At 46.6% G+C, this 13,952-nt stretch overlaps 2 protein-coding genes across 3 annotated transcripts in view; both read right to left on the minus strand.

The window, feature by feature from the left end:
* Positions 1-6,792, minus strand: part of LOC111968352 (usherin) — a 10,517-nt gene extending 3,725 nt beyond the window's left edge. Inside the window, exons 1-5 of one of the 2 annotated variants that reach the window (XM_070445234.1) lie at positions 6,642-6,792; positions 6,347-6,523; positions 6,034-6,117; positions 4,624-4,853; positions 4,021-4,092 (exon numbers count right to left, since the gene is read on the minus strand). In XM_070445234.1, coding sequence (XP_070301335.1) covers positions 4,021-4,092; positions 4,624-4,853; positions 6,034-6,117; positions 6,347-6,523; positions 6,642-6,690 — 612 coding nt within the window. In that variant the 5' untranslated portion in view covers positions 6,691-6,792. Of the gene's footprint in view, positions 1-4,020; positions 4,093-4,623; positions 4,854-6,033; positions 6,118-6,346 lie in introns of both variants that reach the window. The other variant, XM_070445233.1, reaches the window with a different exon arrangement.
* A 1,516-nt stretch (positions 6,793-8,308) lies between these two features.
* The window catches only part of ush2a (Usher syndrome 2A (autosomal recessive, mild)), a 43,866-nt gene continuing 38,222 nt past the window's right edge, over positions 8,309-13,952 (minus strand). Inside the window, exons 8-9 of the mRNA XM_023995017.2 lie at positions 9,081-9,290; positions 8,309-8,701 (exon numbers count right to left, since the gene is read on the minus strand). Of these exons, the coding sequence (XP_023850785.1) occupies positions 8,459-8,701; positions 9,081-9,290 (453 nt within the window). The 3' untranslated portion in view covers positions 8,309-8,458. The remainder of the gene's footprint in view (positions 8,702-9,080; positions 9,291-13,952) is intronic.

A 13,952-nucleotide genomic window follows, 5' to 3' on the forward strand; every position in this document is an offset into this window, starting at 1 on the left:
CCTCACCAGCCAGAGTCTTGTCCCTCCCCTCTCACCAGCCCAGAGTCTTGTCCTCCCTCCCCCATCAAGAGACTTCCTGTCCTGTTCGATCAGCTGACTGACGCTGCGGTGCAGGAGTTCTGGGAGTAGGGTGGCTGAGCTGTGATTGGCTGGGCACACGGAGACCGACATGGGGCTGAACCGTGAGCCTCCGCCCCAATCTTACTGTCCGTCAGGCCCTGGCGGGGTGATGGGTAACAGGAAGTAGAGGAAATTGAAATGCAATGTATACCGACCTTCATCAACACAATCATCAGCCACATACCAATACTAAACATTAACACACACGCCATACAATAGAAGTATCCACATACTGACATAACTACCACAAGAAGTATACAACTCTACCCACACAGACATAGAAGTATACATACTGAAACATACTACCCACCACAGATATAAGTATCCACATACTAAAACATTAACACACACGCCAGTACAATAGAAGTATCCCACATACTAAAACAGTATGTCACACACCAAGAGAAACACGACCCACATATCCACATTAAATGGTCATTGTTAACCATTAAAGTGTCAATTCTAAACAGAAGGACAAAGGCCAGGACTGAATCAAGAATCACCCAAATTTCATCTCACCCTCCAGGAGAAATCAGTGACACCAGTGATTGTAATACGTGTTAGTCAAGACTTCAAATCATGGCATGTTCCATTTGGGGTTATTAGGTGTGGTACATGCACACGTCTCTCATGCTGCCTAAGTGTGTAAGAGTTAGTGGTAGATGCAATGCACACTCCTTTCCCCCCTTAACCAGCAATAAGGTTGTATACAGTAGGGTGCATGCAACGGGCTCCCTTTCCCCTAACCAGTCAATAAGGTTGAAGCAGTTAGGGTGCATGCACACTCCCTCTTCCCCCTTAACCAGTCAATAAGGTTGTATCATAGTAGGGTGCATGCCACACTCCCTTTTCCCCCTTAACCAGTCCACATAAGGTCGTATACAGTAGGGTGGCATTGCACACACTCTCTCCCCTCTACCTCATAGTCATAGTGTAGCTCTTTAGAAGTCACGTTGCTGTCCCTCTAGACAGTCTGTTTACCGTATCAGAAACTGTGGGGCAGAGGCAGTGCTGTGACATCATCAGCTATGTGCTTGTGAAGTTGTGTTGTGATTTGCTAGTGGTCGCTCCTGTTCCTTCTCTCAACTTTAGAGGAGGAATACATACGGGTCAGAACGGTGTTTTGAGGACACACGATGGGTCAGAACGGTGTTGAGGCAATACGGGTCAGAACGGTGTTGAGGCACACACGGGTCAGAACGTGTTGAGGCACATACGTGTCAGAACGGTTTGCATATTAGACTTTTGAGGCACATACGTGTCAGAACGGTGTTGAGGCACATACGTGTCAGAACGGTGTTGAGGCACATACGTGTGTCAGAACGCTGGTGTTGAGGCACCACGGGTCAGAACGGTGTTGAGGCACATACGGGTCAGAACGTGTTTGAGGCACAACGGGTCTCAGAACGGTTTGAGGCACAACGTGTCAGAACGGTGTTGAGGCACATATGGGTACAGAACGTGTGTTTGAGGCACATACGTGTCAGAACGGTGTTGAGGCACATACGTGTCAGAACGGTGTTGAGGCACATACGGGTTCAGAACGGTGTTGAGGCCATACGGTCAGAAGTGTTGAGGCACAACGTGATCAGAACGGTGTTGAGGCACATACGGGTCAGAGACGGTGGTTGAGGCACATACGGGTCAGAACGGTGTTGAGGCACATACGGTCAGAACGGTTTTGAGGCACGGGATACGTTGTCAGAACGGTCGGGTCGAACGTGATTGAGGCACAGATACGTGTGCAGAACGGTGTATCTGGTTGAGGACATAACGGGTCAGAACGGTGTTGAGGCACATACGGGTCAGAACGGTGTTGAGGCACATACGTGTCAGAACGGTGTTGAGGCACATACGTGTTAACAAAATGTAGAACAGGGATCATTAACTAGATTCAGCCGCACTGCAATGTTTTTCTTGAACGGAAGATCAGGGGGCCAGAACCTAATTACAATTTGCACACTGCAAATTGACCACAAGAAGCCCAAGCAGAAGAAGCCCAAGCAGAAGAAGCCCAAGCAGAAGAAGCCCAAGCAGAAGAAGCCCAAGCAGATATAATATTTGACTAAAACATAATAATTTCAAACCTTCCATTTGAATACGATCACATGTATCTCTATTATGTGTGAGAATAGCTGGGAACAGATTTCCAAAATTAAAATCACTTGGAGCTGATTTGCTGGTGTTTTTAGTCTTTTATGTCCAACAATAAAAAAACAAATAAATATATATATTTCGGTAACACTTTACTTGACACCCAGCGTCATAACATGTTATAATATGGTCATAACCATGTCACAACAGCTGACAACCTGTCACAACATGGTCATAACACTGTCATTACCCATATATTTAGACCTGCGTGTCATATGTGTTATTTTATGGCTGGTTATGACACCTACAAAACCTACCACACAAGGCAAAACATTCCATTACACCATAGCCCACAGTATGTTTGTTATGTATACATTTTTTAAAATTGACCATATTAAATTATCATGTAATTGTGCACACGTTGATGTCAGACATACACCTATTCCAATGCTCTGTTGCTGATGACTGGGATGAATGCAGGAGCAGATTTCAGGAACATAAATGTGGGTTTTGACAATCTTATGTAGGTGTATGTCACAACAGGTGTAAATATGGGCCATGACAGTGTTATGACCATATTATCCTTCCAGACTCATATCAAACATCTCCAATCCAAAATTAAATCTAGAATCGTCTTTCTATTCCGCAACAACGCCTCCTTCACTCACGCCGCCAAACATACCCTCGTAAAACTGACTATCCTACCGATCCTCGACTTCGGCGATGTCATCTACAAAATAGCCTCCAAACACTCTAAACTGGATGCAGTTTATCACAGTGCCATCCATTTTGTCACCAAAGCCCAATATACTACCCACCACTGCGACCTGTATGCTCTAATCGGCTGGCCCTCGCTACATATTCGTCGCCAAACCCACTGGCTCCAGGTCATCTATAAGTCTTTGCTAGGTAAAGCTCCGCCTTATCTCAGCTCACTGGTCACGATAACAACACCCACCTGTAGCACGCGCTCCAGAGGTATATCTCACTGGTCATCCCAAAGCCAACACCACCTTTGGCCGCCTTTCCTTCCAAGTTCTCTGCTGCTAATGACTGGAATGAATTGAAAAATGCTGAAGCTGGAGACTTATATTTCCCTCACTAACTTTAATATTCAGCTATCGCGAGCAGCTAACCGATTGCTGCAGCTGTACATAGCCATCTGTAAATAGCCCATCCAGTCTACCTACCTCATCCCCATATTGTTTTTATTTACTTTTTCTGCTCTTTTGCACCCCAGTATTTTCTACTTGCACATCATCATCTGCTCATTTATCACTCCAGTGTTCATTTGCTAAATTGTAATTACTTGCTACTTGGCCTATTTCTTGCCTTACTTCTCACGCCATTTGCACACACTGTATATAGACTTTTTAAAAATGTTTATTGTGTTTTGACTGTACGCTTGTTTTTATTCATGTGGTAACTCTGTGTTGTTGTTTGTGTCGCACTGCTTTGCTTTATCTTGGCCAGGTCGCAGTTGTAAGTGAGAACTTGTTCTCAACTAGCCTACCTGGTTAAATAAAGGTGAAATAAAAAAATAAAAAATAATGACAGGTTATGCCAGCGGTTATGACATATTATGACATAGTTATTATGACTGTGTCATAACATGGTATGACACTGGCTGTCAAGTAAAGTGTTACCCGTTTTTTTTGCTCAGAAAACTTGGAGGGCTAATTAAAATCACCCGTGGGCCGCCAGTTGGGGAACCCTGATGTAGAAGCACACACGTGTTATTAGCATGTCAAGGGATACGTGTGTGGACAGAGACATATACAGACAGAGAGACAGAGACAGGCTTACTGCAACAGTGGAGAGGTCAGTGAGGAGGAGAGTACTGGCGTGATGTTTAGAACACATGTCAGAATACGGCCTCTGAGAGGGAGGAGACAAGAGGGGTAGGAGAGGAGGAAAGAGGAGAWCAGAAAGGACAAGTAGGAAAGAGAGGGCAAGAAGGAAGGACGGGAAGAAAAAGAGGAAGGCAAGAAGAAAATGGAATACAGAAAATAATGACAGAATATAAAAAGAAGGAAACTGAAATCGTCTGAAGCAAATGTACAATTAGTTGTCAATGTCTTTACATACATTATTACACATACAGAAAAAGGATTCAGGCATTTCAGAACCACAAGAGGGCACCTCTGCTCGTACATAATACATGGGATGTCATCGCCCTCTAGTGGGCATGAGGCTGAATTGAAGAGCTCATTTCATAAGACTGCCTGTTCACAAATCTTCAGTATAAGAAAAGTGTATATACTTAATTTAAAACATATGGACAGGTATTAGCAATGACAAGATAGAACCATAACCACATTGCTAATAATTATTCAATCCTTTAAGGTCTACACAAAGTACCTAGGGTTACGGATAGGGGGTGTTTGGAATTGGGCCTCTCTCTCTCACCATGTAAGCGTCTCCTCCCGCCTGGCTCCTCTTCTGCAGGGGGACGAGAGGGGGGCGTTCTCTAATGAAGGGTTCTTTCCTCAGGGCCCTCCTCAGCACCAGGCCCAGCAGCACAGCCAGGACCAGGAGACCCAGAAAGACTAGCAGCAGGATGAACCACATCTCAGAGTAGACTGGAGCTCCCTGGGTCCCCACACCCTGCTTCCCTCCTGGGGTGGGCTCCACCGGACCTGGGAAGAGAGAGTGTGGAGGTGTGCAGCTTAGAGTAGGAATATGATACACCCAAACACTAGGGTTAGCATAGAGCAGTGGTCACCAACCTTTCTGAGTCAAGATCACATTCCAAAAAGTCCAAAAGCAAACCGAGATCTACCGCTCAGAAAAAAAGAAAAAAAAAAAGAAAAAAAAACAGTTCTGTAGGAATGAGGTTTGTGCAGTAGGTTTAATACATTATCACAGCATATTCATTATATGCTTGATCTGCCAATATTGTTCTTCTCAGACCATATTATATTGCAAAACTCGAGCTTTGATTACTAAATAAATCAGTTGGTGTAGCACTTGTGAAGCACAGCTGAGGATACATTTAAATAATTKGCTTTTTTATTTTACTGGACTGATGGTACCTGCAACTGACGATCAATGTCAGGAGAGAGAGAAGCCTCTCACGGTCCCTGCTCTCTACATTCCTCCGGTGAGAGGGGACACCGTCTTCTACCTGATGACCAAACTCGAGTCGCACCACATTATTTCAGCCTTATGCCCAAATTCATGTTGTTCCTATGACCAGAGAAAGTGAAATTTTCCTCGATATTAAAATAGACACAGAGAGCTGTTAATAATAAAACGCAGGGCTGTCGATGCACTTGGCTACTCATTCATTGTAGCTGCAGCGCTGGTTGAAGCACAAGTGGAAGAAGGGCGACGCATGTTTTATGTTTTGTAATAGTGTTAAACAGTGCTGGATAAAAACTTAAACATGAACTCACTCATAGAAACAGCAGCTCTTTGCTGTATTCTTTGACAGACTGGCTCTGGTCATGGTTTTTTAAATTATGAAATCTCATGTAGGCTCGTATCAAACTTTGCTGTGGCCAGGGTCCTGGAAGCTGTAGTGTGATTTGAGCTATCCGATTGGCCAGCGCAGTAGGAGCACTTGATTTAGCTCTCCTGGTACGCTGGGTAGGCGGAGTTTGTCCCTTCAAACTAATTAAATGGTTCAAAATGGCAACACTTTGCCTACCCGATGCACTTGAATCAAGTGCACCTATCACCAACAGCGCAAGACAAAAGAAAAATAGGAACGCAAGGCTTTATTGTTGGCGAAGATCGTCGACCAATCAATCGAGAATGACCAGTTGGTGACTCCTGGCATAGAGTTTGTGTGTGTGTGTGTGTGTGCTGTCTCACTCATGCCTGTAGCAGGACTGTATCTGATGATAGGGGTGCTGGCACTGCCAATGTCTGTGGTACAGGTCACCTGGAGGGAGAGGGCTGAGGGAAGGAGGGAGGGAAGGAAGGAAGGAAGGAGGGAGGGAAGGAAGGAGGGAGGGAGGGAGGGAGAGAAGGAGGAGAGAGAGATCTGTAAGAGTAGTAGAGTAATGTTACAAAAAACACATCTTCAGAACTAATCAGATGGAAAGATATTGCTCATAGAGGGACTGTGTGTGTGTGTGTGTGTGTGTGAGGTGTGTGTGTGTGAAGTGTGTGTGTGTTGTCTCACTCTTCTCTGAGGTGCGGGGTATATAGAGGTAGCTGTGGAAGCCAATGTAGACTCTCAGGTTGTTGTCTGTCAGTGAGTAGTCTCTCAGAAGACCGTTCAGAGAGAAAGAGGCACTCCAGTCCAGCCACACCAGAGTCAGGTTACTGTACACCTCAAATGGAGAGATATACTGAGGAGCTGGAGAAGAGAGAGAGAGAGGGAGAGTTAGTGTAGTAACAGTAGTCCAGATGGAGGCGGTACTACCCATGCTGTTATAACAGGGCTAGGGTAAGAGGTCAGGGGTTAGATGCCTTACCCTCAGTGAGTGTAGTAACAGTAGTCCAGATGGAGGCGGTACTACCCATTGCTGTTATAACACGTAGCGCTGAGCTGGTAGCTAGAGTAGGGCTGCAGACCTGTTACGTTGTGTTCCTGCCCCTCCCGAAGAACCGCGTTTCTATTGGTCCCTCCACCAGAGCGGCGGATGCGGGGAGGCTGGGGCAGAGAACGAATGTGCAGCTCACACGAGAAGCAGATAGAGGAAGGGAAAAGAGCAGAGTGAAAGTGGAAGCAGAGTGTTAATAAATAAATATATATACTCAACCGTCAAAGTTTGGGGTCTTAGAAATGTCCTTGTTTAGAAGGAAAAGCTCATTTTTTGTCCATTAAATAAAATAAAATAGATCAGAAATACAGTGTAGACATTGTTAATGTTGAAATGACTATTGTAGCTGGAAACGGCTGATTTTGAATGGAATACTACATAGCGTACAGAGGCCCATTATCAGCAACCATCACTCCTGTGTTCCAATGGCACATTTTGTTAGCTAATCCAAGTTTATCATTTTGCAATTATGTTAGCACAGCTGAAAACTGTTGAGCAATACAACTGGCCTTCTTTAGACTAGTTGAGTATCTGGAGCATCAGCATTTTTGGGTTCGATACAGGCTCAAAATGGCCAGAAACAAAGACCTTTCTTCTGAAACTCGTCAGTCTATTCATGTTCTGAGAAATGAAGGCTATTCCATGTGAGAAATTGCCAAGAAACCGAAGATCTCGTACAACGCTGTGTACTACTCCCTTCACAGAACAGTGCAAACTGGCTCTAACCAGAATAGAGAGAGGAGTGGGAGGCCCCGGTGCACAGTTGAGCCAGAGGACAAGTACATTAGAGTGTCTAGTTTGAGAAACAAACGCCTCACAAGTCCTCAACTGGCAGCTTCATTAAATAGTACCCGCAAAACACCAGTCTCAACGTCAACAGTGAAGAGGCGACTCCGGGAAGCTGTCCTTACAGGCAGAGTTCCTCTGTCCAGTGTCTGTGTTCTTTTGCTCATCTTCATTTTTTTTTATTGGCCAGTCTGAGATGTGGCTTTTTCTTTGCAACTGTGAGATGCAGAATAGGTGAACGTATGATCTCCGCATGTTTGGTTTCCACCGTGAAGCATGGAGGAGGAGGTATGATGGTCTGGGGGTGCTTTGCTGGTGACACTGTCAGGGATTTATTTAGAATTCAAGGCACACTTAACCAGCATGGCTTCCACAGCAATACGCCATCCCAACTGATTTGCACTTAGTGGGACTGTCATTTGTTTTTCTACAGGAAAATGACCCAACACACCTCCAGGCTGTGTAAGGGCTATTTGACCAAGGAGATTGATGGAGTGCTGCATCAGATGACCTGGCCTCCACAATCACCCAACCTCAACCCAGTTGAGATGGTTTGGGGTGAGTTGGACTGCAGAGAGAAGGAAAAGCAGGCAACAAGTGTGGGAACTCTTTCAAGACTGTTAGAAAAGCATTCCAGGTCAAGCTGGTTAAGAGAATGCCAAGAGTGCAAAGCTGTCATCAAATCCAATRAAGTTTTATTTGTCACATACACATGGTTAGCAGATGTTAATGCGAGTGTAGCGAAGGGTGGCGCTACTTTGAAGAATCTCAAAAATAAAATATATTTTGATTTGTTTAACACTTTTTTGGTTACTACATGATTCCATATGTGTTATTTCATTGTGTTGATGTCTTCACTATTATTCTACAATGTAGAAAATAGTCAAAATAAAGAAAAACCCTGGAATGAGTAGGCGTGTCCAAACTTTTGACTGGTACTGTATGTGCTTGTGTTTCTCTCTCTACCTCTCTATGAGTCCGTTGGGGGCGAGCGGTTCGTCCCACTCCACCTGTGCTGAGCGTGATGTCAGAGCCACTGGTCGAGGGGATGGCTGCTGTGCTGGGGGGGAGGCCTGGGTGCGCAGCTCACTCATGGGGCCCTGGCTGCAGCACTGGTAGCAGGTACAGGCCTCTACTCCTACCCAGTACTGAGTGTATGGACTCAGGCCATGGAGGGTCTGCTGACGAGATATCCCCTCTGAAAGCTGAGAGAGAGACAGAGAGAGACCGATAGAGAGATTGTCACAGAAAAGTGACAATCTCTTCGGTGTGTGCTTGTGTGTTACCCGTGTATGTGTGTGTGTTACTAGTGAGTGTGTGTCTCAATAGTGTTTGTTGTCCGGGAATGTGTGTGTTACCAGACTGTGTGTGTGTTACCAGAATGTGTGTGTGTTACCAGACTGTGTGTGTGTTACCAGACTGTGTGTGTGTTACCAGACTGTGTGTGTGTGTTACCAGACTGTATGTGTGTGTTACCAGAATGTGTGTGTGTTACCAGTCTGTGCGTGTGTGTTACCAGAGTGTGTGTGTTACCAGTGTGTGTGGGTTACCAGAGTGTGTGTGTTACCAGAGTGTGTGTGTTACCAGTGTGTGTGTAGCGTTGGGGCCCTCTGAGAACACCCTGTAAAGGCTGACGATGCCATTGGGCCTTGTAGGGGGGCGGATGTCAACAACAGCCGAGGTTGCTAAGATACGCAGGAAGGTTGGCGGGCCAACACCCTCAGGAGGGGCGGGACCTGTTCTCCCATTGGCCCATTGGCTTCCTGAACGACCAACAGAATTCACCGCCCAAACCTGTCAATAAAAAAATTAATAACACAACTTTAGGATTATGTTTTGTTTATGACAAGTATGTTATCATCGTACAAAATCAAAGCAGTGGTCACCAACCCAGCAGGCTTTTGTTCCAGCACTAACACACTAAACACTTGTACTAACACAATTGCTAATCAGAAAAAAACTGGAAAAAGCCCCCTTGCTGCTCATTTATGAGGCTGTATCAGGAGTCCTCCATCAATGTACTTGACTAGGTCTAAGAGTTAGTCCCTTGTCTGTGTGAGTCTACTCCCATCGCTGTCACCTGACTAAAAGAGTGTACTTCAGTCACTGTACCTTTCTGGCTGTGTGTGTGTGTGTGTGTGTGTGTGTGTGTGTGTGTGTGTGTGTGCGTGCGTGCGTGCGTGCGTGCGTGCGTGCGTGCGTGTTGGGTGTGCATGTTGAGCGCAGTGAGCGAGTGAGAGAGAGAAAAGAAGGCAGATGTTTTACGTGCACCCAGCCGATTGTGTTATTTGTTCGTTTATTTGCATTGTTTGTAACTTATTTTTTAACTTATTTTGTACATAATGTTGCCGCTACCGTCTCTTATGACTGAAAATAACTTGTATACATCAGGACTGCGATTGTTCACCACGGACTAGCAGAATCCTTTTTTTCCTTTCATGACTCTGACGAGCCCGACGCAAAGGATATACTGCTTCCTCGGGAACAGGCCCCGATCACCGTGATCTGCGTGAAGAGGAGGCGAGAAAGAGGGGCCGAAGGTCGGGCTGCCTTCTGAGAATTCGTAGGCGATTAAATAAGCCTCCACTTCCCTCCATTCTGCTAGCAAATGTGCAATCTTTTGAGAATAAAATCGTTGAGTTACGCGGAAGATTAAACTACCAATGGGACATTAAAATTGTAACATCTCATGCTTCACGGAGTCGTCGCTGAACGACGACAATATCAACATACAGCTGGCTGGTTATACGATGTACCGGCAGGATAGAACAGCGGCGTCTAGTAAGACAAGCTCACAAGGGTCTATGTATTTTTGTAAACAACAGCTGGTGCACGATATCTAAGGAAGTCTCGAGCTATTGCTCACCTGAGGTAGAGTATCTCATGATAAGCTGTAGACCACACTATCTACCGAGAGAGTTTTCATCTGTATTCTTTGTAGCTGTTTAATGTGGCAAAGAAGGGGGTCGAGTGATAAATGGCAGATATGTGAGAGCAGAACTAATAAACGGGCTCTGCCCGATCACTAAAATGGTCACCCCGATCAGAACTACAGATCACAAAATGGCTGACTGCCAAAACTACAAGTCCCAGAAGCAAGGGGAAACCTCAGAAGGTGGAGCCGACACACAGATAAAGGGTCAAGAAAAACCAGGAAGAGGAAGAGAGGGCTGGAAGGATCTATGAACCGTAGAGAAAGAGACAATAGATATTGGCTGGATTTACCGTGTATGAGCTGGACTGTTTTGGACTCACCTGTTGGCGTTTGGACCTGGACCTACCGAGAACCCGATTCGTGTACCGAACCCTGCTATCCTTGACCTTGCCTACGACCTGGGTGGACCAGGACGGCGAAACAAACACACAGGTACTGTCCTGTTCGAAAGAACTCTCATTATGGGGTAATTTGGTGACAGTTTCCCACTTAATTTGTGACAAACGCTCATAACCTTGAAGAGGTTTGCCACATTACATACCACCACAGTCCGAGGCTGGCACTAAGACAGCACTGAATGAGCTGTATTCCACCATAAGGAAACAAGAAAACGCTCACCCAGAGGCGGTGCTCCTAGTAGCCGGGGACTTTAATGCAGGGTAACTTAAATCGGTTTTACCAAATTTCTAGTAGCATGTTAAATGTGCAATCAGAAAGAAAAAAGCTCTGGACCACCTATACTCCACACACAGACACGCATACAAAGCTCTCCCTCACCCTCCATTTGGCAAATCTGACCATAATCCTCTATCCTCTTGATTCCTGCTTACAACCAAAAAATAAAGCAGGAAGCACCAGTGACACTTACACGCCCCAAAGTCCCCCCCATGGGTAAGTCATTTGTAGAATTGTCAGGATCAGTGGAGGTGGCAGATGGTATGTGAATGGCGGCAGAGGGTTAAATTAGCCTCAATAATAGCCAATTACCCCGTGTCAATCAAAGGATGATAGATCTGAGAGATGAGATGCAGGCGGACTGAGAGAGTAGAGGAGCATCACGCATTCAGATTCCCACACACTACTGTTCCTGAGTGTCAGAATCCAGGGGGGAGAGAGGAGAGAGGGGGAGTCAGCACAAGGCATCTGTCACCTAGAGGAGAAAAGGTCAAAGAGGGTGGTGGCGGGGATTTTGTGTTTGGGTGTGTGTGTCTGACTTGGGGATGAAGTTTTTCTGCGAAACTTAACATACAAAACTTGACACACTGTGTTGTGGCCACTTTCTTTAGTTTACAGGTAGTGTAGTCTGGCGTTGCCATACCGCCGAAGGCCTGGTTCTTGACGAGGCTATAGGTAGAGTAGTCTGACGTTGCCATACCGCCGAAGCCTGGTTCTTGACGAGGCTACAGGTAGAGTAGTCTGACGTTGCCATACCGCCAAAAGCCTGGTTCTTGACGAGGCTATAGGTAGAGTAGTCTGCGTTGCCATACGCGAAGCCTGGTTCTTAGAGACGAGGCTATAGGTAGAGTAGTCTGGCGTTGCCATACCTGGCGAGCCTGGTTCTTGACCGAGGCTAAAGGTAGGAGTAGTCTGACGTTGCCATACCGCTGAAGCCTGGTTTCTTGAGAGGCTAAGGTAGAGTAGTCTGCCGTTGCCAACGCTGAGTGGTTCTTGACAGCTTCAGATAGAGTATCTGACTTCCATACGCCGAAGCCTGGTTCTTGACGAGGCTACAGGTAGAGTAGTCTGACGTTGCCATAGCCGCCGAAGGCCCTGGTTCTTGACGAGGTGCTACAGGTAGATAGTCTGACGTTGCCATAAGCCGCTGAAGCCTTGGTTCTTGACGAGGCTACAGGTAGAGTAGTCTGACGTTGCCATACGCCGAAGCCTGGTCTTGACGAGGCTAACAGGTAGAGTAGTCTGACGTTGCCATACCCGCTGAAGCCTGGTTCTTGACGAGGCTACAGGTAGAGTAGTCTGACGTTGCCATACCGCGAAGCCTGGTTCTTGACGAGGCTATCAGTAGAGTAAGTCTGACGTTGCCATACCGCTCGAAGCCTGTTCTTGACGAGGCTACAGGTAGAGTAGTCTGACGTTGCCATACGCGAAGCCTGGTTCTTGGACGAGGCTACAGGTAGAGTAGTCTGGACGTTGCCATCCGCTGAAGCCTGGTTCTTGACGAGGCTACAGGTAAGTAGTCTGGCGTGCCATACCGCGAAGCCTGGTTCTTGACGAGGCTACAGGTAGAGTAGTCTGCGTTGCCATACCGCGAAGCCTGGTTCTTGACGAGGCTACAGGTAGAGTAGTCTGCCGTTGCCATACCGCCGAAGCCTGGTCTTTGACGAGGCTCAGGTAGAGTAGTCTGGCGTGTGCATACGCCGAAGCCTGGTTCTTGACGAGGCTTCAAGGTAGAGTAGTCTGGCGTTGCCATACCGCCGAAGCCTGGTTCTTGACGAGGCTACAGGTAGAGTAGTCTGGCGTTGCCATACCGCCGAAGCCTGGTTCTTGACGAGGCTACAGGTAGAGTAGTCTGGACGTTGCATACCGCCGAAGCCTGGTTCTTGACGAGGCTACAGGTAGTCGTAGTCTGGCTTGCCATACCGCTGAAGCCTGGTTCTTGACGAGGCTGCAGGTAGAGTAGTCTGGCGTGCCATACCGCTGAAGCCTGGTTCTTGACGAGCTGCGGTAGTGTAGTTGCCGTTGCATACCGCTGAAGCCTTGGTTCTTGACGAGGCTACAGGTAGGTGTCTGGCGTTGCCATACCGCTGAAGCCTGGTTCTTGACGAGGCTACAGGTAGTGTAACGTGCATCCAACATTCTCACCGGTGTAGTGTTTTCACACTGTTTACATATCATACAGTATCATGCAACCAGATTTGAAATGTAGCAACTTCTCTGCCACTGTGTCGTGTTAGGCCTATTTCTCCTAGAATACAGAAAGGAGATGTCTAGCATTTAGAGATATATCTGTGTGTCTTGTATGAGTTACAGACATGTTATGGCTTCCACACCGTGTGCATACTGAGAATACTAGTCGCAGGTTATTAAGAAAAGGGAAAAAATATGCATTTTAGGGCCATGGCCAACAAATCTACCCAAGCTGCGTGGACCTCTGATTGGTCAGCAGAGCCGCACCGCCGCGGTCGAGTTCTCGGGTTGGCTGACTGAACGGTATCATCATCGTGGAGACAAGGGTCGCGAGGGTAAGTTGGGTGAAAGTGGGCGGTAATTAAAGGCTGGCATAAACCTGTCAATAAAACTGATGAACCTGGGCCAATAAACTAATTTGATCTCCCGTCTGTACTGTGGTGGGACTTTGTCCTTCCTTGTGTGCTGGGGAGAAATGACGCCTTCCTACTCTGTCTCCTCTCTCATGTGGTGAATGGGGAATACCACAAACAATGTTCTTACCTAAACACTATAGGCAGTAGTCAATCACACAACATAAACTTTAGAAGCACCCCCAATCTCTCTCACCTCCGGTTAGCGTATCTCCTCACGATATAGCCCCCCCCCCCCCCCCC

The sequence above is a fragment of the Salvelinus sp. IW2-2015 genome, linkage group LG9 (assembly GCF_002910315.2).
Source record: "Salvelinus sp. IW2-2015 linkage group LG9, ASM291031v2, whole genome shotgun sequence".
NCBI classification, from domain to species: Eukaryota; Metazoa; Chordata; class Actinopteri; order Salmoniformes; family Salmonidae; genus Salvelinus; species Salvelinus sp. IW2-2015.